The sequence below is a fragment of the Ambystoma mexicanum genome, chromosome 2p, assembly GCF_040938575.1.
Source record: "Ambystoma mexicanum isolate Mex_15411 chromosome 2p, UKY_AmexF1_1, whole genome shotgun sequence".
In the NCBI taxonomy this organism is placed as follows: Eukaryota; Metazoa; Chordata; class Amphibia; order Caudata; family Ambystomatidae; genus Ambystoma; species Ambystoma mexicanum.
This window is the reverse complement of record NC_090923.1, coordinates 1,362,054,898-1,362,077,320: the sequence shown is the minus strand read 5'-3', so window position 1 is coordinate 1,362,077,320 and position 22,423 is coordinate 1,362,054,898. Positions and strand designations below refer to the sequence as shown.

General features: G+C 46.1%; 1 protein-coding gene across 1 annotated transcript in view; it reads right to left on the bottom strand.

Annotated features, from left to right (window-relative positions):
- The window catches only part of COPS3 (COP9 signalosome subunit 3), a 351,396-nt gene that overhangs the window by 81,837 nt on the left and 247,136 nt on the right, over positions 1-22,423 (bottom strand). Inside the window, exon 8 of the mRNA XM_069645733.1 lies at positions 5,214-5,387. Coding sequence (XP_069501834.1) covers positions 5,214-5,387 — 174 coding nt within the window. The remainder of the gene's footprint in view (positions 1-5,213; positions 5,388-22,423) is intronic.

Genomic DNA, 22,423 nt, shown 5'->3' with positions numbered 1-22,423 from the left:
TGCCCCTGTGCCCCCAGGTTATAGTTTATGGCCAGCTCCAAAATCAACCATCAGGCGCCATCCATTACGTGCTTGAAACCGGGAGGACTGCCCCATCTCCCCTGCCATATGGAGGGTACACAAGAACATTGCCAAGGAGATTTACAGAGACAACCTTTGCTACAGACGCCTACAATATTTTTTTCTTGGATGTCTAAATGGATTTGGGACAATGAGCACACAGCTCCACATTTGTGTTTTGTTATTCTAAGCCGCCAGGAAGGCCCTACGCGAGAGAGAGAGACTGATGTAGGCTTAAGGCATGGTTATACTGACCTGGATTAAGCTACCTTTATGCTCAACACCGACCCCAAGACAATTGCTTTGGTTTGACCTTTATTTAAGGAAAACAAATAAATAAATGCCTGCCGGAAAACATGCCCTATGCCTGGGTCAGGTTGGACCCTTTGCCTACTTTGTGACATGAGTAACCAATGAAAACCTTTATTAAACTAGAGTAGTATAAAAGGGCAAAGGTTGTTGCAGATACAGACCGGGCTGAAGACCAGGAGACGAGTCAAGAAGAGAACGAGTTCTAGTTGGAGGGCCAGAGCATGGGAGAGAAATACAGGCCAGGAGCGCTGTTGCTGGGGAAAGTCCATGGCAGCCAAGTGAGACTGCAAGAGGGTTCTGGACAGGGACCGGGGCTGGAAACATATTAAGACTAGCAATTTTCAGAGAGGTAACAGGTGCAGCAGGGTGCCCCTATGCTGAAGGGTGAGAATTTGACAGCCTGACAAAAACCCTAAACAATGGGGAAGATTTACTTGCTGGTAGATTTCCAAGAAGCAAGTTGGGCAATGTAAACTTGAAACTATATATGCAAAAATAAGGAACCCACGAACACCAGTATTCACACTGTTAGGCCCTTAGACACAGTACTCCTCTTAGCTCCTTTAGCAGAGTGAGCCTTATTTTCAGTTGGATACCCCTAGACCTTAATGGAGTTACTCCCACCAATTTCAAAAACTTTGAAGGTTTTGAAGATTACATTCGAGGCATGTGTTCTGTGCCAAGCTATTCTGGTATGGTCTCACTACATGTCTGCTTCCAGCATTCACGTGTACTGCTTTGCATTCGTCACAGAACCTGTTCTTTGAATGCTACATTGATCAAGAAGAAAAGTTACGTACACTTCACAATAGTTCTCCATTGCTGGTAACTTCCATAATAAGCAACCTTCCAATAGTACATCGGCCTATCCATCAAACCAACTCTTAGAAGATATTGCGTGGCTAATGAAACCTCAGCGGTATCCCCATACTGGTTAGAAACCGTACCCTGGCGATTCAGAGGGGTCCCAAAGTTTGCAACTCTTGAAAAATCTTACACAATCCCCAATGAAAGTGGTGTATAGTTCTTCGAAGATGAACATTCAGAACACCTTTTTTACTAGGCACATATTTTTTAATTGTTGCTGTAAAGCAACACCACTAAAGAGTATCCTCCCTATCCTCAAGTTCCAGCCTAGGTTAAAAACGCAGCAGGCAGGAACATCTGAAATAATCTGTTCCTACCAGTCCCTTGCCACCTGTCGTCCAATCATATGGGCACTCCTCATTCCAGAAGCCACATGGCAGACAGGGGCTCTTTAGCTTCTGGCAATATCTGCAGCACTCAGAGCATCGGCAGGCGTATAGGCAGGGTTGTTGGCTGCAATGGACAGTGTCCATGCAGACAGTGCGAGGACAGGTAAAAGGCAGGGTCTCGGGGGGCAGGGGGGGTGGCAAAGGGATATGGGGTACAGAATCTGTACTCCTCCACATCATTATACAGATAATAAGAAGTGGGATCCCCTGCTCGAAGAATCATTCCAAGCAGCCCATTCCTACTGAATGCTTTACCATGAAGAAAAAAAAGGGCAGTGAGGCAAAGCAGATTGGTGGTGGGAAAGGAGAGGTGGACATCTCAGAATACAGGAGTGTAAGGCTATGGAACAGAGCTGAGGCCACCAGTGCTTTGCTCTATCCAGGGAGACTACAATCCAGACCTCAAACCAGATATTTATCTCTAGAGAAAAGGGCCAGTACGATGCAACCACACTCCCAAGATCCGCGGCTAACAGACTATTTTAAAATAAATACCACCAATAATAGGCAAGGAAAACACACGCTGCATCCACCTAAAGTATTTCATCAACTGCAGGAATGCATAAACTGTAAAACAAATAATTTTAAAGTAGTGAACCAAGAAACAGACCACCAAGATATCATTTTGTGCACCATTTCACAGAAAGAAAGCAAAGTGTGTGACTGTATATCTTATGCAAAAAATAATTAGAGGCTTGACTGCACGCAAATAAAATAGGACATATCTGCGAGGGACAATGCTAAACTCATGTGTTAGGAAATATTTTCTTTAGCAGCTTTCCCTGGATCCCAGCATTTCTTTTGATGGGAAGTAAATGCTTTTTTGCTTGACTTTCCCTTGATTAGCTCATCTATTCTGGGAGCACTGGTCAGTCCCCAAGGCTGCCAGTGCAAGGGACCCCCACCCCTCCCACCAGAGCACCCCCCCCAAACCTCCCTCCAAACCCTCCACCCATAAACTCCCTTCAACCCCCTCCCCCCCACTCCAAACTACCTTTACAAAATACCTTTTTCGGCTGTACACATACCTTTAAAATTAAATACTTTGCGTTCCTTTCCTTTTCCTTGTAGTACCATTTTGTTACTTTCACAATGTGTCCAAGAAAGGTGAATGGCAGCGGATACTTTTGTGCCTTGTTTTGTATGGGTGCACATCTGCATGCCATGCACTTTTCCCTCTGTCCTTTGATATACTGTCCTTTGTCCTCTCATCGAAGGTCAGGTAATACCATGTAAGGAAAGCCCTTTCCCGGGAAAAGTCTTGGCCAGGTATGGGTGATGGGACTGTCGGGCCACTCAGACTAGAGGTACGTCTATTGCTGTGCAGATGTGGGGCAAGTGGCAATCCATGATTGGACAGCCCTTGCCAGTTTGAATGGTGTAGATCCTTCAACCCACTGGAGGGTTGGGCGTGACCCTTGCTGAAATATAGGATGAAAGAAGCACTCCTGCAGCCATTCTTCGGATCGTCAGAGCCATTTCAGCTGTAGACCCATGGACAGCTGTTAAAGACTTCCATCATTGCCGCCAGCCAAGTCCCGGTGAAGCCCAATCTCTCTGGACTGATCATCTGCAGACCCGCGTTGGTGCTTCGACCATTGAGCTGGTGGCACCAACCCTTCCATATCTCTGCATGCTGATCCTGCCCTCAGGAACCTTTGGACGTGTCCAGGGACCATTCTGTAGGCCAACCTTCTCGGTCCAGAGTCTCTGCTGTGCACCAGTCACAGTTCCAAGTGTCACTTTGGAACTCAGCCAGTTTGCATCTTGTGGCCCCAAGAGCGTTCCTTCTGCAGCTGCCACTCTCCAACTGAGTGCGGTGATAGTCACTGGTGCCCACTTACATAGTGTCCTGGGGGTCTTCCGTTGTTGGGCTTGTGGTGGTCTGCATCTCAAGGTACCTGGGTCGTCCAGCTGTCCAGCATCAGGAACCGCCTCACCGGAGTTCGGAACTGCTGCTTAGCTGGACCCAATTCTGAAAACAACCTCTGCATCCCTGGAGCTGCTGCCATGGAACTAACTATAAAAGGAAGTTAGCCCAGCGAACCTGCTTTCAAGTGGAATCAGAGTAAGGGGGATGAGCCTGCATAGCGGTTTCCAACACCATATGTTTTAACAGGCACAAATTCCGGACCCCACCTATTTGTCACCTGGTCATGATCAGTGGCGTTCTGGCCAAGGATCCTCCCCCTGTGCTTCCCCAAGAGGGGTGGGACTGGGGGAATATCCTAATCTCTGGGGGTGGCCTTTGTTTTCATATCCCTGGAACATTTGTACCCACCTGTTGGCTTTGCCAAAACTGATTCCTCCACTTCTAAAGACTCCTGATTCCCTATATAGGCTGTTTGCTGGGACTCTTAAAGGCACTAGGTCTACACACCATTGCAGGGAAGGACGTTTGAAGTGTTAGGGACCTTATTCAGTAATGCAGGTTAATCATATTTTCATTGCCTTCTCAAAACTTACCTTGTATTTCGACTGTTTCCAAGTTACTCAACTGTTTAACTCGCTTTACTGCAGTTTTATTATGTTCCGGTAGTGAATAATCGTTCAATTGTCTTACAAGTAAAGTGCTGGTGTTCTCTAGTGAGAACATCCATATTGCATGTATATATATGCGCATAGCAGTAATATGATAGCAAGACTTGCCTGTTATTTCTATTGCATAGAGTCTGTACAGCCAAATAGTGCTTTGTCATACTTTACTATCTAACTTGAGTTATTGAGTGCTCTCTGTGTTTTTGCACTATACCATTACACCACCAGTACAATTGTTGCTGTTCTAACACCTACCTTGGTTGAGAACTGGCAAAATCAAAGTTTCTTTTTCCTGTTCACTAGAAGAGGATGGCCTATCAGAACCCACCCCATAAGGGTGGTTCTGAAAATCCACCTTAACATCATGCATACCCACCAATTATCCTTCCTACCTCAGGAGATTGGATCAGCTGCCGGATGGCAATTACCCAGAGCTAGGTCCCATGCTGGCTTTCTATAACCGGTGTTTCCTTCAGCTATCTACCAGAGCTCTAACAAAGATTCAATCAGCTGTGAGGCAGCTTGTTTAGTACTGAATACATATCTCCAGTAAAGATTATATTTATTACCTCAACTTTGCTTCGGCTGTCAGTATTATGGGGGAGAAGGGGAAGCAATTGTCTGCCCTGTTGCAATTCCTAAACTTGAGGCTAGATACATAGGTGCTGGTTCGCCAAGATTGTTGCATCTACCACAGGAAAATATACTGAGAGACGGGGCTGTGATGTACTGCAATGGTGCTGAAAAAAATATGTGAGCATTCTGATCAAAGCAACTAGCATTTTAGGTGTTTTGTGCAGATTTAACTAGAGTATACAATTCTCGGATTCAGCCAATGAGAGCCAAACAGCTTGTAAAGACATTAAATATGTTGAAGAACCTTGGAAGTGTTAACCGACACAGAGAAACTCACTCCTTCAGGATTTCAGTTTACTGTTCATCACATCATTCAGCACTACCTGCCCCCATCTATTGCTCGGATTTCTGACATGCATAATTCTCCTTAACAGATTTTAAAATTGCTTTGAAGGAAAGAATCCATCCTACCTTTGTTAGCCTCTGGATGTTCTTTTTGTATAGAGATGATAAGCACTGTTTCACCAAACCCATGTTGCTATCCCTGGTAAAGGTCTCGCTGTGTTTGCTTAGTAGAATCCGAAGCTCTGCAGGATTGTTCGTCGAATACACTTGTGCCAATTCATGGTATGCATTGCTAAGCGGCTGCAAAGGTAAATCATTGAAAGCATGATAAAGGTACATGCAGATTTTTGCTTTGTTTTCTGTTTATTGTTGCATTCATGGTTTACAAGAAACCTTACACACCATAAAAGCAAAATCACATTAAAAGATTAAACATTAACTAAAAAAATTACAATAGTAGTATAAGAACACAATGGCATAAAACGAAGAAACAGACCCTTATGGTACCCTCCACAATAAAAAAGAAAAAAAGGAATCATACATTAATTTGATTTTTTTCATCCAGTTCCTTTAAAAGATTGTTCAAAAAAATAATGAAAGCTAAAATAAGAGAAACATTAGTACCCCTCCCTCATAAGTCGACATCATAACAGATTCCTCGACACCTCAGTGTAGTTACCACTTATATTCTTAAAACAGTAAACCGGCTATTACCAAAATATGAACACATGATAACCAGATGTCTCAAGATTTCTGGTGTGTCCACAATGCCACATAATCGACAGTTAGAGGTGGGATGTGGATACAATAAATCTTTCCAATACTTGGTACTCTCACTCGTATGGAACTGATAAAGACTAAAGCGCACTTAAGTTTCACATATTTTTTCGCATGGAAAACCTAAGTACAGATGGATACATTCTCTGGAGTGTATGAAATGTGAATAGTCAACGTACGTAGCATATGTTGCTACGCTGTCCGTTGTCTCAACCCAATCTGCCCTAAATAGACGCATCTTGACAACTCCCGGACGCTGTATAAGATCTATCACATAAGCCCCAATGGAATCCAATACACCTTTCACCCTCAATCTAATTGATATTTAAGGGAAAAAACAGACTTTGCATCCATAACTGTATTTAAAACCTCATATAACGAGTTAACAGGGGGATCAAGAATTTTCCTGAAGGTAGAGAGTTGTTTCCACGTGTGCCGAGCCTTCAGTGATATGAGGCATAGTTTGTGTCTGATAACAGCGTTGGGAATTGCCAAAGATTGCCCAAGGACCTCCTTCTACAACTTGCCTTGTATAGAATTAAGCAATTTGCCCAAATCATGTAGGGACAAGTCAAAGCCATATAGGATCATGGGTTGAAATTTGGCTAGATAATCGCAAAGTAATGGTAACGTAGACAATTTACACATTCTATGCAACAGAAATTTCAGGTGGGAAACCAATCTGTTCGCCTTAGCAGAAAGGTTGGTTTTCCATGATTCCATTGTGGCCTTGTTAGTGAGATTATAGCCCAAATATGTCACTGCTAAGACTTGCTCCAGTCCTTCGGGTCCCATGGCCCATGCTCTTATTTTTACTTTAATTCCCCTAGAGAACACCAAAACCTTCGATTTAGAGGCATTCGGTAAAAGATTATTAGCATAGTCAAAAAATAAATGTATTTAACATCTCAGGCCTTTGGGGCTTCTGACGAACAATATAAAATCATCGGCAAAAGCCATTCAATCAAGCTTAGTGTTTCCCAGCCTAGCTGGCGCAGTTGATGGACCCTGCCAAAGTCCCTCCACATCACACACGTACAGATCAAAGAGTATCGGGCCAGAGTGCATCCCTGCTTCACCCCTACAAGCGAGCTTATAGCTCTCGACAAAGACCATTCCTTAGTCAAGCGTATATGTATGGTAGTGTTGGTGTGGTGAAGAGTAAGGAGCTGGACCAACTTTCTTGGAACATTAATTCCAAGAAGTTTATGACAGAGCCTAGATCTAACAACTCCATCAAATACACTTGACATATATAGGGATGCTATAAATACTTTCCCAACATGCGTGTGTTGCACGTGATGTCTTAAATGGGCCATGATAGTAGCATTAAGGGAGGTACCCAGATGCTGCCTAAACCCAGCCTGGAATGGACTCAAAGGTTTCTACTTTTTGAATACTAGGTTTAGATCCCTCAGTAGAATAGCAGCAAAAACGTTGCTAGTAGCATCGATCAAGGTGATCGCCCTATAGTTGTTAGGGTCTAAAAAACATCCCCCTTTTTAAAGATGTACATGCAGATTTGTTTAAGAACACCAATCCTTCCTGACTCACCACGCCAAAGTGGATTTTCTAACATATTAAACGTAAATACACCACTCCTGCGGATCCTTTGTTCAGGTTGCCTGGGGAGGCCCATCGCACTAGGATGCAAACCCTGGGGTCGGACGAGCCAGGGAGCATCACCTGGGGACTATGGGAGACATGCCCTTGGGGAAAAATGGTATTCCTCCTGTTCTGATACACCCCTACCCTGACATCCCTTCAGTTGTCCTGGGATATTGTCACCAGAGTCCCAGCATACCCCAGTACCGTTCGGTAGGAAAAAGAAGAAAAAGGAGATAACGGCCAGGGAAGTTAAAACCATCTATAAAATCATAAGAAACCAATAGAAAATCCATTCACCCACCACAATACATTTACCCCCTTCATCCTGACATAAACCGATATGGGTTTGCCATGATCTCTGGAAAAACCTACAACTCTCACAATCCCTACTTCCACTCTAGAAGTCCAACTACTGGGACGACGAAGAGGCAGATGTGAGTCATGAGGATTACCCATAGGAATCAATGGGCAATGGATTCCTATGGGCAGTCTCCATGTTGTCCCGATAATGAGGTCGGGCAGAGAGGGACAACTACTCACACCTGACTCCAATTAACTCTAGCTGGGAGTATAAACGCAGCAGCCAGAAACAGCATTGCGGGTGAGCAGGGGATGCTGAAGGAAACGTAAAGACCAGAAGGAGAAGTAAGCAGTTGGGAGAACCTTGGGAAGACAGAAGGGGGGACGGACTGCCAAGACACTGAGGCCTGCGAGTACAAAGGGGGCTACATTGTGGCTTGGGAACCGTGCCCCCGGGAACCAAAACTCCAGCTACACTTTTAGTGTTTTAATCAGTACTGCTGGCTCCCTGGGTGAGTTCCAGAAACCCAGGTAGTTGAGAGGCAGGTGCTGGGACCCTGACCTCGAGTGAATCCCAAGTGAAGACCCGCTAACACCTCATCAGTGAGGGTAAAAGATGGAGAGGTGGGATAACCGTTTGTGTCAAGAACTTTGTGTAAATCCCAAAATTGTTTGTAACTGGCAAAGTGGGAACAAAACCTCGATTGTGCATTCTGGGACTTGTAGTCCAAAAGAGCAAAGCTGTGCGACAGAGTGGTCCGGCCCAATCGAAGGTCTCAGCTAGATAGCTTACAGAGAGGTGGCAGAAGTAAAAGTGAAAGAGTTGTAAAGAATTGTAAATCTAAGTGGTTGTGCGACCGGTCAAGCAAAATCCTATGTACAGTCGAAAGATTCTGGTGTCAAAAGGGATCCGAGCCCAGAAGAGGGGGATCCATGGCCCGAACCCAGATGAAGGAGACCAAATTGTGAACAATGTGTGAAAAGGGATCTGAGCCCAGACGAGGGGGATCCATGGTTCCAGCCCGGATGAGGGAGACCAATCGTGAACCTATGGAAGTGAGAACCTTGACAAAGGAAAGGAAAATTTGTGTTTTGTTTGCTACATCAGACCCTCTGCAGTAAGAGACTTCGAATGGCAAAGAGACTTTGGCACAGAAGGTCCTGATACTGAGATATTGAACTGTACGAGTAACAAAAGGAACTAGTAGTACCAGCAGCCACTGGGAAAGAAGGTAATACTGTGTGTTTAGACAAGTAAAGTGAACTTCTGTTTCAAGCAGAGAAAGCCTGTGTTTTGACAAGAGATGTTACGCTTTGAGAATCCTTTTTTTGTTTCTTAAAGACTTTGCCAGAGTGGTGGGAGACCAGCTGAACTATTGAACTGTGTCCTCATGTCGAGGAAGCCAGAGTGTGAATGAGGCTCGAGCATGCTGCCTTGCCCCATGCTCAAAGCGTGGGGACGGCAGGGCAACTGCTCAACTGTCCTGACATATTGTTTCTTGAACACTTTCCCTTTTTTGTTTGCATGCACTTCTGTCCCACACCATTTTGTATTTAGAAGTAAGGATTGGCAATAGGTTTATTGGCATAGGCCCTTTTATTTTGACAGACTCGACTAGGACTGCGTTATTCATTATTTGAAGGTTGTTGCTTGCTCCCATCCTTAGATTTAGGTTTAGATAGGAATTTAACCAACCCTTTAAAATTCAGTAAACACCCTTGAACTGTGTCTCATTTGCGTCCGTCTTCATTGATGATACCAAGCCTTTCCTTACCATATACACACACACAAGGTCTCTGCCACTACCACCAGGCCCTCATAACTAATTAACATTTTCTTTTTCTTGTGTTCTGTGGTCTCCTCTCAAATTGTGACAACGGCAGACTAAAAACGAAATTGTGTGGGCTTGGATTTCAGGCAAACATGTATCAATGAAAAGCTTGTTAAAAATGTAAATCCACTAGGAAACTAGAATCTAAAGGGTTATTCTTCTGAAATGCACGTGATCACCCTGCTTGATCGAGCTGAAGCAGAACCTGCTCTGGCTCGGAGGAAGGTGTAAGCTACTCACCTTAGTAACTAGTTTTATTGGATTGAATTTAATGGGTGACTTGCACGTCCTACATGGTTGTGTATTATAGAGTACTGTTACAAGGTGCCACAGCTGTAGTGGAGGAGTGGAAGTTGTTAGTGAGGAAGAGGAGTTGGAGCTGCATGAGAGCTTAAGAACCATTGGCACCCAGGGCAGGTGCTGCAGCGCAACATGATTCAATGATTGCAGGCTAAAACTCATGATTCAAAACTCCTGCATCCGAGAAAGCTCACAGCCATACGCCATCTTCGCAGTATGTTCGAGACATGTACCTCTTCTGTTCCCCCTCCATGCCAACCCCCCGCTCACCTGTCGGTTCCAATAGTGTTGCGCCTCTCCACTCTTCACAAGGCCTCTTGGCCGCCATGGAACCCCACCTTTCCATGGTCGCCATGTTTGTTATTTGTTTGAAAGACCCGGTCATAAATTCAGTCAGGCCTGAAACCTGGGCCCCAGGCCTTTAGTGGCTGGTGAAGCCTGCGGAGCCGGTGTTTATTGCTGAATTATCAGTCTTTTTAAAAACATACTTTGAAATACAAGTGCAAACGTGGGCAAGTTAGGAGTGTGGAAAACCAGTGCATTACTTCAGCTTAACAGCAAAGAAGAAAACTTAACATGCAAGAAAATAGGGTTTTAGTGTACTAACAATTATAGTCATTGAAATCTTGCTTAAAGAGTTTGTTTTTAAGAGTTTCCGAAATGTGTGGGCAACAGATCTGAGATCATGTAATCTATTTCCCCATAACTTGGGGTATATGTTGGCATTGGGACTGAAGAACGATTTAGATGACCATTGGACAGGGAGGACAAGGATGCACCAGAGTACTAACTGTTGGCCCGGGCACAATCTGAAAATCATTACCTTCTCTACTGCAGTCCTTAACACTCTCTGACTAAATAACAATGTGGACAAGAAGAGGGTCATTTGTGGGGTGGGACTAGGGAGCTTCAGAGTAGAAAAGTCGTATTGGCTAAAAGAGCAATATGTTTTCCCATGCTTTTTACCAGCAATTTTGATTACCGAAGGGCACAATGAAATATTAGACAACAATGCGCTGAAGAACAGTCTGAGGAAACTTAGCATCTGCTCTTGAACTGGTGTTTATAGAATAAGGTTTAGCAGAAACAAAGAGCTAGTCAAAGTTGTCCCTTGTCATGGCCAAAGTATCAACAGAGCATTCTAAGCTAAGGTCTTGGTTCAGTCTCTTTGCTGCGACAGAAAAATCAAGTAACTGGTCTGTCTGAACCCACTGGGAGGTCTTTAGGAGTATACACAAATCGAGATACCTTTCAATAGGGTCATGCACCACATTGCTTCCCGCTCTCCTCTAGACAGGATTACTTCCCTGGTGGGGGAATGATCACAAACTGCTTTCTTGGCACTATGCAATATTGTTCTCATCTGGACCGATTGTCAGGATGTCTTGTTGGTCCACCTGGGACTCTAGAATAACAGTCACCACCACCCCTGGTGCCCTGGGTCTTTTTGAGGGGGCTGGAAGTCAGACTTTAGTGACTGTTGAGCACTGGGTTTAACATGCTTTTCAACTTCTAATCTATTTTGCAGGTCTTGCTCTGCCTGTTCTCTTCCAGGTCTTACGCTACCAGACAGTTCTCAACCAGTGTAAATTGGGAAATGTTTTCATTCAACACTCTTATTTCTTTCAGTCTCATTTCTCTCCAATCACTGGCTTTCTTTGCTCACTGCCCCCCCTCCTTACCCTCCTCTGGCCACTTCACTTTTCAGCCACGCAGCTTGTTCCTTCAAGTGAATTCTTTCCTTTTAGTTTTCCCTTCCATCTTTTCTCTTAAGAAAAACTATTCTCCACAGTTCTCTCACCCCCTCTACCCTTTTTCCCTCACTTATTCTTACACCACCTAGCTTTCTCTGCCACGTCCTTCAGTTGTCCCCTCACTCTGCATTTTGCTCACTCTACTTCTCTTCCAATCGCTCTCCCTCCTCCACCTCCAAATCTTTCTCCTCCACCTCTGCGCCAATATCTCCCACTTCCACTGGTCATATTTTGGCCTTTGCACCTCTTTTCGGCTGCCTCTCTACCTCCACTCCTTTCTCTCCCCTCAGTTCTTCTTTACACCTACTTTTCACCTCTGCTCTTCTTCGTCCTGCCTTCCTCTCCTCTCGTTACAACCCCATGCTCCATTTTTCTTCATCACCACAATGCCATGCTCTGAACTCCCCACTCGCCCCTCTCTGTATGGCTAGCCTCCCCAGCACTTGTAAGGCGCACTACTCTCATCCCTCCATGGTCATGGGTGGTTTTGTTAAGTGGATAAGAAGTTAAACTTTGACTGGGATGCAAGGGAATTAAGGGATTGGCCAATACTCTCCTTACCTAAAGCATCAGCACCAGAGACTGTTCGGCCAATGGCACGATCTGCTGCTCTGTGGAAAGACTCATCAAAATGGCCAGCCACCACTATTGTTTTACTTTAGACACAGGGATTGTTTATGCAGGATCCAGGGCTTTATACCGCTTTAAGCTGCCAACTGTGTATGGCATGAGCATGGTAGGAGACATGCGGTTATAGATGGACTGGTGGCCTAGAGAATCTGATTTGTAACTTCCTCTGGGCCATGCATCATGGAGCGGCTGATACTCCATCTTAGTGGAACATAATGTTGAAATTAGACTGCAGTTGCTCTCGCCCTCTGCCGTTTAGTATATATATCTTGTAGAGGGAATTGACAAATAAGCTAACGTGAATAAGTACACACACAAAAATGCCCAGTTAGTAACAAGAGGTTTGAAAACCAGGAAGCAGACCCTTAAAACTAACAAATCGATTGAAAATATGGACGCTTAGTTCTGGAAAGAAAACTTCAGCACTCTGAACAAATCCTAATTTTACAGAGTTGAGTAAAAACTGTTTTATTCGAGGCTCTGGCGTCCATGCTACCCATAGATGCATTTTTGGGCTTAGTGCTGTGGTCTAATGGTGCAAGAAACTGTAAAGGGAAATCAGATGCAAGTCAAATTCTCTCTCTGCAAACCTGAATACACGTTCGTGCTCAAGTTGTGAAAAAGTGGATCACAAGTGAACATAGAATTAAGTCAAAATAAAAAATAAAAATCACCATTTTACACATTAGTATGCACTGTGTAGGCATCATGAAGACACAGCAACAGATTCAAAGTTCAAAACAAAATGGTTTTTTAAAATCAAATATCGGGGTGGTAGAAGGCCTAACTTGCCCTAGTCTAAGGTGTGGTTTCCCTATCATTACGAAACTAAGGAAAGTCTGAGTCAAAGAGTTCAACCTAAGTCTGTCTGCGTCTAAAACCGAACCTAACCCAAGATTTCAACCTAGCAACTTGTACTGGTTTCAATCTTTCAAAGTTCAACACAAATCTAGGTCCACTTGACCCCCCCTCCTGGCTTGCTTTACCAGTGCACTCACAGTGCTCCTTTTTGGTTTATTTCACAATGTCTTTGACTTTCACAATTTAGGGCTCACTGGTGTAGGTGCAGTTGTCGGACCACCCATCACAGGTCGCGCAACCAGGAACCCTAGGCTCTCCAGCTCACACAGGTTCTTCTGTACTTGCCACTGTGTACGGATTCAAATTCGCTTAGCTTCTCATTGTCAGCCTCTTGGCTATATATGCAGTTTCACACGGTTCTGGTTTCTCCTGGTTAGCCTCTTGGCTTTACCATAACGTGTTACACACTTTGTGCCAGTCTTTGGCCTTGCCGTACTGTATCCATTCATTTAATTCACTTTGTGGTGGTCTTTTTCATGCCCCACCTTTTTGTTGCATTCTTTCACACTTGCACTCTTTTCTCCAAGTTGTTTGCAAATGGGCACTTCCCTTTTTTTTTTCATCCGTTTTTAGCTTTGCCCATAAAAGTTATATTCAGTTCTGTATGCAATAAACTTACTTTAGCTCAGTTTCAAGGTTTTCATTCAGTTTGGTATTGAATATATACGGAATTCAGCTTTGTTTAAAAGTTTAATTCAGTTCGGTATTCATTAAAACCTATATAGCACTTAATTGTCTATGTGTAGCCAACTAGGAGCGCCCCGGTGTTGAGTGACTTTCCTCGACACTCAACGGTCCTCAGCGTTCCTCTCTGGGGGCTCCGCTTCTCCTTTTCTGCCCTTCAGGTTGGCAGGTCGGCCTATCCAAGCCCTGCTCATTCCGAATGCTGTCCTCCACATGCCGGCAGCTCTGCAGCTTCGGCGCGGACGGCGTCCTAATTCCTTTCTCGCTCGCAGCTCCAGCTGCTCTCTCTCCAACACGGAGGATCCCATGCCTGTGGCAACTTAACAGCCCTGGGCTCCACAGGTCCTCTGGGACATCGGCTGGCGTCCTGGCTTCCTCTCCGGTCTCACCATGGCTGCCTCCTCACGACACAGGTCCCCTGCTGGTCTCACCCACACAGGCCTCACTGTTGCTTTCTTTGCTACTACTTTGGTCTCCCTTTATACATCTGCAACCACTTACTTGGTTGCAGGTGTGGATTTTCAGTTGGGTTTGCCTGACCAGAATTAAAAGCACATGCCTGACTTTTAAAGAGTGGTGAAATTGGGTGTTAGTGTTCATCGCTCCTAGTCGCCTCGTCCCAGTACTGTCCAAGGTAAAAGGTGGGGAACTAAGAGGAGATGTTTTACAATAGCCTATAAAGGCCAGGGGAGGGTAAGATTGGTCTTCAATAGGGAAAGGGGGGGATAGGATACAATGTCTCACCTGCGGGCGCTCCAATTGCAATCCCCAAAGACACTCCACCCAGGTGATCCGCCTTCGCTTCTCCACCCCCAGGGTCAGGATATAAATGCGATGGCCTTTCCCTGTCCACCTGAGAAGAGGATCCAGGGGGAATAGGAATGAGGATACCCTCGGGTTTCTCACAATGGATATAACACAGTTCATTACATCAGGATATAAATCACAAAATACTTGGAATCTTCACCTGTGTTCAACAACACCTTAAAGGAACCAGCATTTTCTGTCTGCTTATACTTTCATCGCAATTGTTTGTAGGGAGGTTCACTTTGCTTCTAAAGGTTATAAAATGTATTCTAAAAATTCAAGGCATGGACATGGATATATGATATGATATGATATGATAGTTTATTTATATAGCGCCTATACACAATGTGTTTCAAAACGCTTCAAGGAGGGAGGGGACATAGGAAAAATACAGTTACATTCAGCAAAAGTCCTTGAAACAATACAGAATGTGAAAATAACTATCATAATAGGCCTGTCGACATTTCTGATAGTGCAAGTGCATAGAACAAGTAAGGCAAGAAGTGATGGAAAGGAAGGAAAACAGAGCAAGCAGTAACATTACTAAGTCTGATGACAATTCACGCAGTGCAGGTGGTAACAAGAGGCGGGGTGGGAGGGGGGGCAAGTGGACGGAGGTGGGAAGGAGAACAAGACACTCTACTGAGCAAAAAGTCAGTGACAAATTGAAAAGTAGGGGAGGGGGAGAACAAAAAGGGGGGGAGACAGACAAGCTGCTATCAAGAGTCACGGAACAGATGATAGGAGTAAGTGCTAGGAGGGGGAAGTGTAAGAGGGGGGAGAAAAGGAGGGGGGAGTAGGAGGGAAGTTGAAGAGGATGGAAATGAGGAGGGGGGGTGGAGCGCAGAGCAAGAGGGGGGGCAAGCAGGGTGAGGGCACACAGGTACTCACGGGGGGGCAAAAAGAATCTCAGGGGGGCAGGGGGGCAAACAGACACTCACGGGGGGCAGGGGGGCACACAGATACTCACTGGGGGCAGGGGGGCACTCAGATACACACGGGGGCAGGGGGCACACATACTCACGGGGGGCAGGGAGGCACACAGATACTCATAAGGGGTAGACAAACACTCACATGGGGTCGGCGATCCGGCGTACCGCGGTGGACAGCGGTAGACAGGGCCTTAGGAGTGGGCCTTGTGAGGAGGGCCGGCCAAGCCTGCACCAGCTGAGGCCTCCCGACTCAGAGGCAGGGACGCCGTTGGTCGGAGTAGGGGCTACCTTCACCGGGTCAGCCCCTTTGGCTTTTGAGAGAGCAGCCACCACCAGCTCAATCGTTGACGAAGATTTCTCCAGTGTCGCCTGGGCCTTCTTGGGCAGGTCGGCTGCCTTTTCCTCTGTCCTAGGCTTCTCTGGCTTCTCCCGTTGCTTATCTGGTTTGTACACTTACTTTTTGAGGATGAGCTTGATCGCCGGCTGGCGATGGAGGCAGATGGTGATGTTGATTGCGCCCTGTCCATTGAGGGACCCGCTTGCGCGGCGACCCCAAGAGAGCCAGAATCGCAGTGCTTGGCCGCTGCCACGGATGGGGAGCCCTTAAAGGACTTAGAAGCCCGCTCTGAGGCCCGGCCGGACCTGGGTGAGGCATGACCCTGCTTGGGGCACGGGGCACGGGGCAGAGGCCTTGGCGTTTAGCCACACCGCCAGTCTACTGTGTCGATCTTTCATTGTTTTCTTGTAGAAGCCGAGGCAGATCTCGCACTCTCCTTTGTGCTCTGGGTGAAGGCGGTAGAGGGATTGAAGGTGTTTGTCCTGCACAAACACGTTCTGTAGTCCGCATCTAGTGCAGAGCTTGAAAAAGGGACCTACCTTCCTTCCTTCTCCTCAGTCATGGCCGAAAATGCAGAGTAGACACGATGGCCTTCTGGAAACTTCGACGATCCTTGCCGTTGAGGGGCGCTGAAATTCACCGACAAACATATCCCCGTTGTCGGCAGAAGGAGAGAAGAGCACACAGGCTCTTTTTGACAAAAATAGAAACTTTTTCTGTTGAAAAACGAAAAAACTGTAGAAGTAGCTCACAGAGCAAAACTCGAGGACTCCCAAAACTTCATGAACGTGCGGTAAAAATCAGAAGATGGCTGTCAGAGGAGGGGCTTAGGGAGAGGACCGTCATTGCCTGGGGGCAGTATGACCCAAAGTACAGTGATTGGTTTAGAGGAGAAATGCAGTTTGTAAGTGAAAGTTAAACTTTTTTCTATTACCGAGGATTCCAGACCTGACGACGGGGAATATTCATGAGCATGTGAATCCATGCTAGACCCCGTGCTGAAAAACAAGAAATATTTGTCGCCTTTACTTATTATTCGGTGGCATTTGACATGGTGAGAAAGAAAGAGGTTCTCTGGCATAAGTTGAACAGCTACGGTATACCAGCGGGCTGCTCAATATGTTCATGGTCCTACACACCGACACAACCAGAGTTACACCAACTACTAAAGGTCATCTTACAGACCCTACAAAAAACACATTAAGGACTTAAGCAGTGATGCATTTTGGCCCCACTTTTGTTCAAGTTGTACTTGGGCTGACTTGTCCAATGCCCTCATCTCCCCTAAATCCTTTCCACCTAAACTGGGCCAGAATAGATTACAATGGTTAGGATATGCAGACAGCCGTGTCTTATTGCATAGTACACCTACGGGTCTTCAAACGTTTTAAATCTACTAGCAACATTTTCTTGCAAAAACGGACTGAAGGTCAAGATACAAAAAAAAAAATCTTGATCTTTGATCCAGCCATTCTCTCCAAAAGAAAATATATATATATGTGGAAGCTCTACATCACATCACACTGGAGGCTGTTCTCCATTGTGAATACCTCGGGGTGATTATCAATCATAAGTTAAAATGGACCACTCACTTCGACATTAATAAGGTTTTTGTCTGTCAGTTAATTGGTGTTGCTAAATCCTTTGTTGTAAAACATGGTGGCTAGACCCTAATGTCAATTATTTTGATATACACAATGAACATTCTTCCCAAAATACTCTATGCTGCAGAAACATGGGCACAGCGCTAAATGGTAAAGCTCAAGCAATTGGAAAGTTTCTGCCTTCAAATCAATTTTTAGTAAGTCAGTTTATTTATTTTGATAAATTCATCCATTAAACACAAAGATACAACAGATCTTACAGTTTTACAAAACAGGGTACAATGAATACATTCATTCAGTAGACCCAATAAGAAACCATGACCTGTAAAATCTCACCATAAAACACAGTTCAACATAGTTGTTAAAACACACATCCTTGCTTCAAATTCACTCCAAGATCAGTGCATTAAAAGTGTTATTTTATTAAAAAGGGATGTAAATACAGGGCACGCCGAATATTATATAAAATGGGGAAACATCGCAATTGTGTCAAGATCCCCTTTCTCTGATACATTGCTCTTTTTAAAAAGGACAAAAATGCCCAGGCCGTCAAGACCAAGTCTGCTGCCAAGAGATAACAAAGCCAGCCTGCGAGAGCGAATGTTCGATGACCCGAGGACCGGTAAAATTGTAGACCTAATATCTGTAAAAGCTGGGCAAAACAAAAGGAGGTGCTTCAGGTTCTCTCTATCAGCCCCACAAGCCAGACAGCGACATGATTCGGGGTACCCTGCCCAATTTACAGTATTGCCCTTAGCTGTAGGTGTCGAATCTGGCCCGTGTAATCAGTCAACGTTCTCCTTTTTTTATGTCAGGAGGAGATGGGGCTGAAACACATTCACCCTATTAATGACAACATGGTTTCTGTCCTGATTGAGGATCAATTCCCCCCCCCCCCATGTCCCTTTTTCCTTTCATAGCAAGATACACAAAGTTCTTATAGGACCGCGATTGCCCAGAGGTCAGCAGACTGGAAGGAGGAGAAAGAGTTCCCATATTGCAACTGGACAAAAACTCAGCAATGTAGGCTAACCAGCACACTATACTAAAATGGGATAGCATAGCGTGCTCATTACCCCATAAGCGGGACCAAAAGGAAACTGGACCCATTTGTCCTCCCAGAAATCCATGCCCAGTTCCGCAAGGACAGAGGCAGAGGAGCCTGGCAATCCCAAGAGCCTTTTAAGCAACATGCTTTCCTTCACCTGGATCCCAGGGCCTTTCGTATAGCCCCACAGGGGTGCTCCATATGAAGTTGCTGCCTTGGTCTGTACAGTATAGACCTTGAGAACCAAATCCAGAGGTTGACCCTGACAGCGCGATAGGAATCGGGCAATGCCTCCTACATATTGAGTCATCTTCATAGATGGTTTATTGACATGAACACGGCCAGTGACCAACTCTGACAATCTAAGGGCCAAATAATCAAATTCTTTAACTCTGGGGAGAATATCGCCATTGCAGATCATAGGGTGCATTTTCACTGATCTACTACTTCCCCTACACCTCATAACTTCAGATTTCGAGGTATTTATTTTTAACCCCAGGTTGTTTATAAAATCTGCATAGGCGTTTATCAAAGTCTGGAGGGCCCTTGTGGTCCTGGCTATCAGCACTGTGTCATCCGCGTAAGCCAGGACCGGGAAGGCCCTACGCCCCCAAACTCAGGTAATCTGTTCCCATATCCACCAGGGCTTTCATGAGGTCATTAATGTAGAGTGTAAATATAATTGGGGCCAAAACACACCCCTAGCGAACCCCACTGCCCACATTGAAGCAGGTGTTGCAATGACCCCCTGAACCACTGCGCACACACACCCGCTTTTCTCTGTGGAGTTCCCTAAGCACAGGGATGATGTTCTTCGGACAGCTCATGGACCCGAGCACGTCCCACAATTTTGATCTATCCACCTTGTCGAAGGCCGTGCTCAGGTCCATGAACGCCAAATACACTGCTTGCCCCGGCAAAAGACGGAGTTAGTAATTAACAAATAAAAATTCAGTCCCTGGTGCCCACCCCAGGCCGGAAACCAAGCTGGATGTCAGTCAGCCCATTACCCTCCCTTAGCCAAGTCTCTGTGTCCCAGAAGCACCCTCCCAAATATCTTGAACGAAGTGTCCAATAGGGAGATCGGTACGATATTGGACTAACTGGGTCCCCTTTTTTAGCCTTTCTTCTCTTACATCAGTGGAATATCTGCTATTGGAATTTGGCATTAGTGGGGTTGTCCCCTGTCTCCACCAACGACGTCTTAACCCATATTGGCGCCTGCTCAATTCTATACCAAACACATTAGTCTTTCAAATACATCTTAGTAATAGATCAGGCTTTAGTGGCACATATTTACATTTTTATCAAATTAAAAGTTAAATCTCATGCCTGCTGTCAGCAACACATTGATCAATTAGCTGTAAACAGGATGATGTTTAAAATCAGTGTGAAAAATGAAAATCAACTACCAATATTGCCTATGAGCAAACTGTGGTAGATCTAGGGTGCAAGGCACTCAGTCAGGAATTTGTATCGAATCTGCCAACACAAAAATCCAGTCCGTTATACCTGAACACATTTCCGGACAACTGGGCCCCTCGTGAATACCTTAGGATGAAATGTAATATTGCTGAAATTTGAAGAAGTTGGAGCCAGGCGAAATGTTCAACGACTTAATCGAACTTGCTGTTTATGCAGATAAATGGAAGTGGAAACTTCACCTCATTATCGATTGCAGAAGCCTAGTGGCTATGTGCAGGCAAATGGCCCAGGTATATGGTAAAACCAATTCATTCTCTATGTCTGGGCCAGAAACATCTCCCTGACCGCCTGGCCAAAGTGATCGCCATGAGGAAAGCCGTCTTCCACAAGAGCAACTTCAGTGGGGACTGATGCAGTGGTTCAAATGGGGGCCCCATAAGCTTCGTCAAGACCACGTTGAGCTCCCTAGCTGGAGCAGGAGCCTTCACTGTTGGAAAAGTCCTGAAGAGGCCTTTGAGGAACTCCTTGACGAGCCTGTGCGTCCTAGTGTAACGGGATATGGCAGCCAGGTACACCTTGATAGCATGAGCCAGGCAAACCTTGGCCAGGGAAAGTAGGTAAGGAAGGAGCTGCGGGGCTGTCACACGCAGCAGCATAATCTTCTGCGCCCTTCGCTACACTGTGAAGCGTTTCAATTTATGGCCGTAGCATGCCAACGTAGAGGAAGCTCTGGCTAGAATATTCTTACATTCCAGCAGCAGGGGATAATGCCCAAACTCAAGGACTACAGGAGCCAGACCGTGAGGCTCAGCAACGGAGGGTCCCGGTGAGGAATCGCTGCTTCTTCTCTGGCAAGAAGATCGGGAAGTGGAGGTAGCTGGATGGACGAAGCCACTGACAGACAGAGCGCGTCCGGGTACGTGATCGGCCGAGGCCACGCTGGAGCGATGAGTATCATCCTGCAATTACACTGTCTGAGTGTGTTAATCACTCATAGTAGGCACTGGAGCAGAGGGAAAGTGTACAGGAAGAGTCCCTCCCACAGGAACGAAAAAACATCCTCCAGGCTCCTTGGCTGAGGGAACTTGCTGGCAGACCTCTGGCATTTGGAGTTGGCCACTGCCGCAAAGAGGTCGATCCGGGGTTGACCGCACTCGCGGAAGAGAAGAGACACCTGATCCTGACGAAGATCCCATACGTGGCAGGAATGCAGCTCCCCGCTCACTGAGTCTGCAATGGTGTTCTTGGTGCCTGCCAGTTGAAATGGGACAAGGAACATGTCTTGAAGAATGGCCCAATGACACAAGGTCTGGGCTTCCAGGGAGAGCACCGGGGAGCACATCCTGGCCTGCTTCCGGATGTAGAACATAGTAGAGGTGTTGTCTGAAGATTCGCACCACCTTTCCCTTCAGCAATGGCAAGAATGACTCAAGGGCCGAAAAGACTGCCTGGAGTTCCAGGATGTTGATGTGAAGGTCCTTTTCCTCTGGAAGGCAGAGGCTTCTGTTGTGCAACTGACAGGGTGTGGGCCCCCCAACCCTCCAGGGAGGCATCCGTGGTGCGCATCTACCGGTATGGTAGGATATTGCAAGGAGCTCCTTGTGTGAGATGTGGGCGCACTCCCCACTATCGTAGAGCTTGCCGGAACCCCTGGTTGAGGACGATCTTGTCTGTCCAAGTGCCTGAGACCTGCAGCCACCGTGCATCCAGAAATACCTGGAGAGGCCTCATCAGCAGCCTGCAAAGCGGGACGAGGTGGATGGAGGAGTACATCATGCCCAACAGCGACTTGAAGGCTCGCACTGTTGCAGATTGTTCCAACCCCAGCTGCTGCACCTTCTCCAGGATGGCCATCACCCTCTGCTCCAAGGGGGGCCATGCAAGCAACTGTGTTGAGACGGGCACATCCCTCGACCACGAACAGCAGGAACTTCCGATGCCTTTTGTGGATGGGGACGTGAAAGTAAGCTTCTTCCAGATATAGTGTCGCCAGGAAGTCACCTTCCTCCAGTTGGCCAAGCACATGCTGCTACGTGACCATCTGGAACTTCAAATACTTACTGAGATGTATTAATTCCAGGATAGACCGCAAATCTCCCGACTTCTTCCGTACCAGAAAGTATCTGGAATACACTCTGGAGTCCCAGAGTTGCCAGGGCACAGGCTCGATCACCCCTTTTCTTGGCATGGCCTGAACTTCCTGCCGCAGCTGGTCCACGCCTCTTTCTTGACCTGCCACAGGAGGAATGCGAGGACACCTGTGTTCGAATTCCAGGGTGTGCCCCAGATGAAGAACATCTCACCCATTTGCCTGTGGTGATGGTCTTCCACTTGTCGTCAAAGTTCGCAAGCCGGCAGCCCACTGGGGTGCGAAAGTGGGGGCACGGATCCATGGCCAGTTCAGGCCTGCTTCAGCATTAGCTTCGTATTCTGTGGA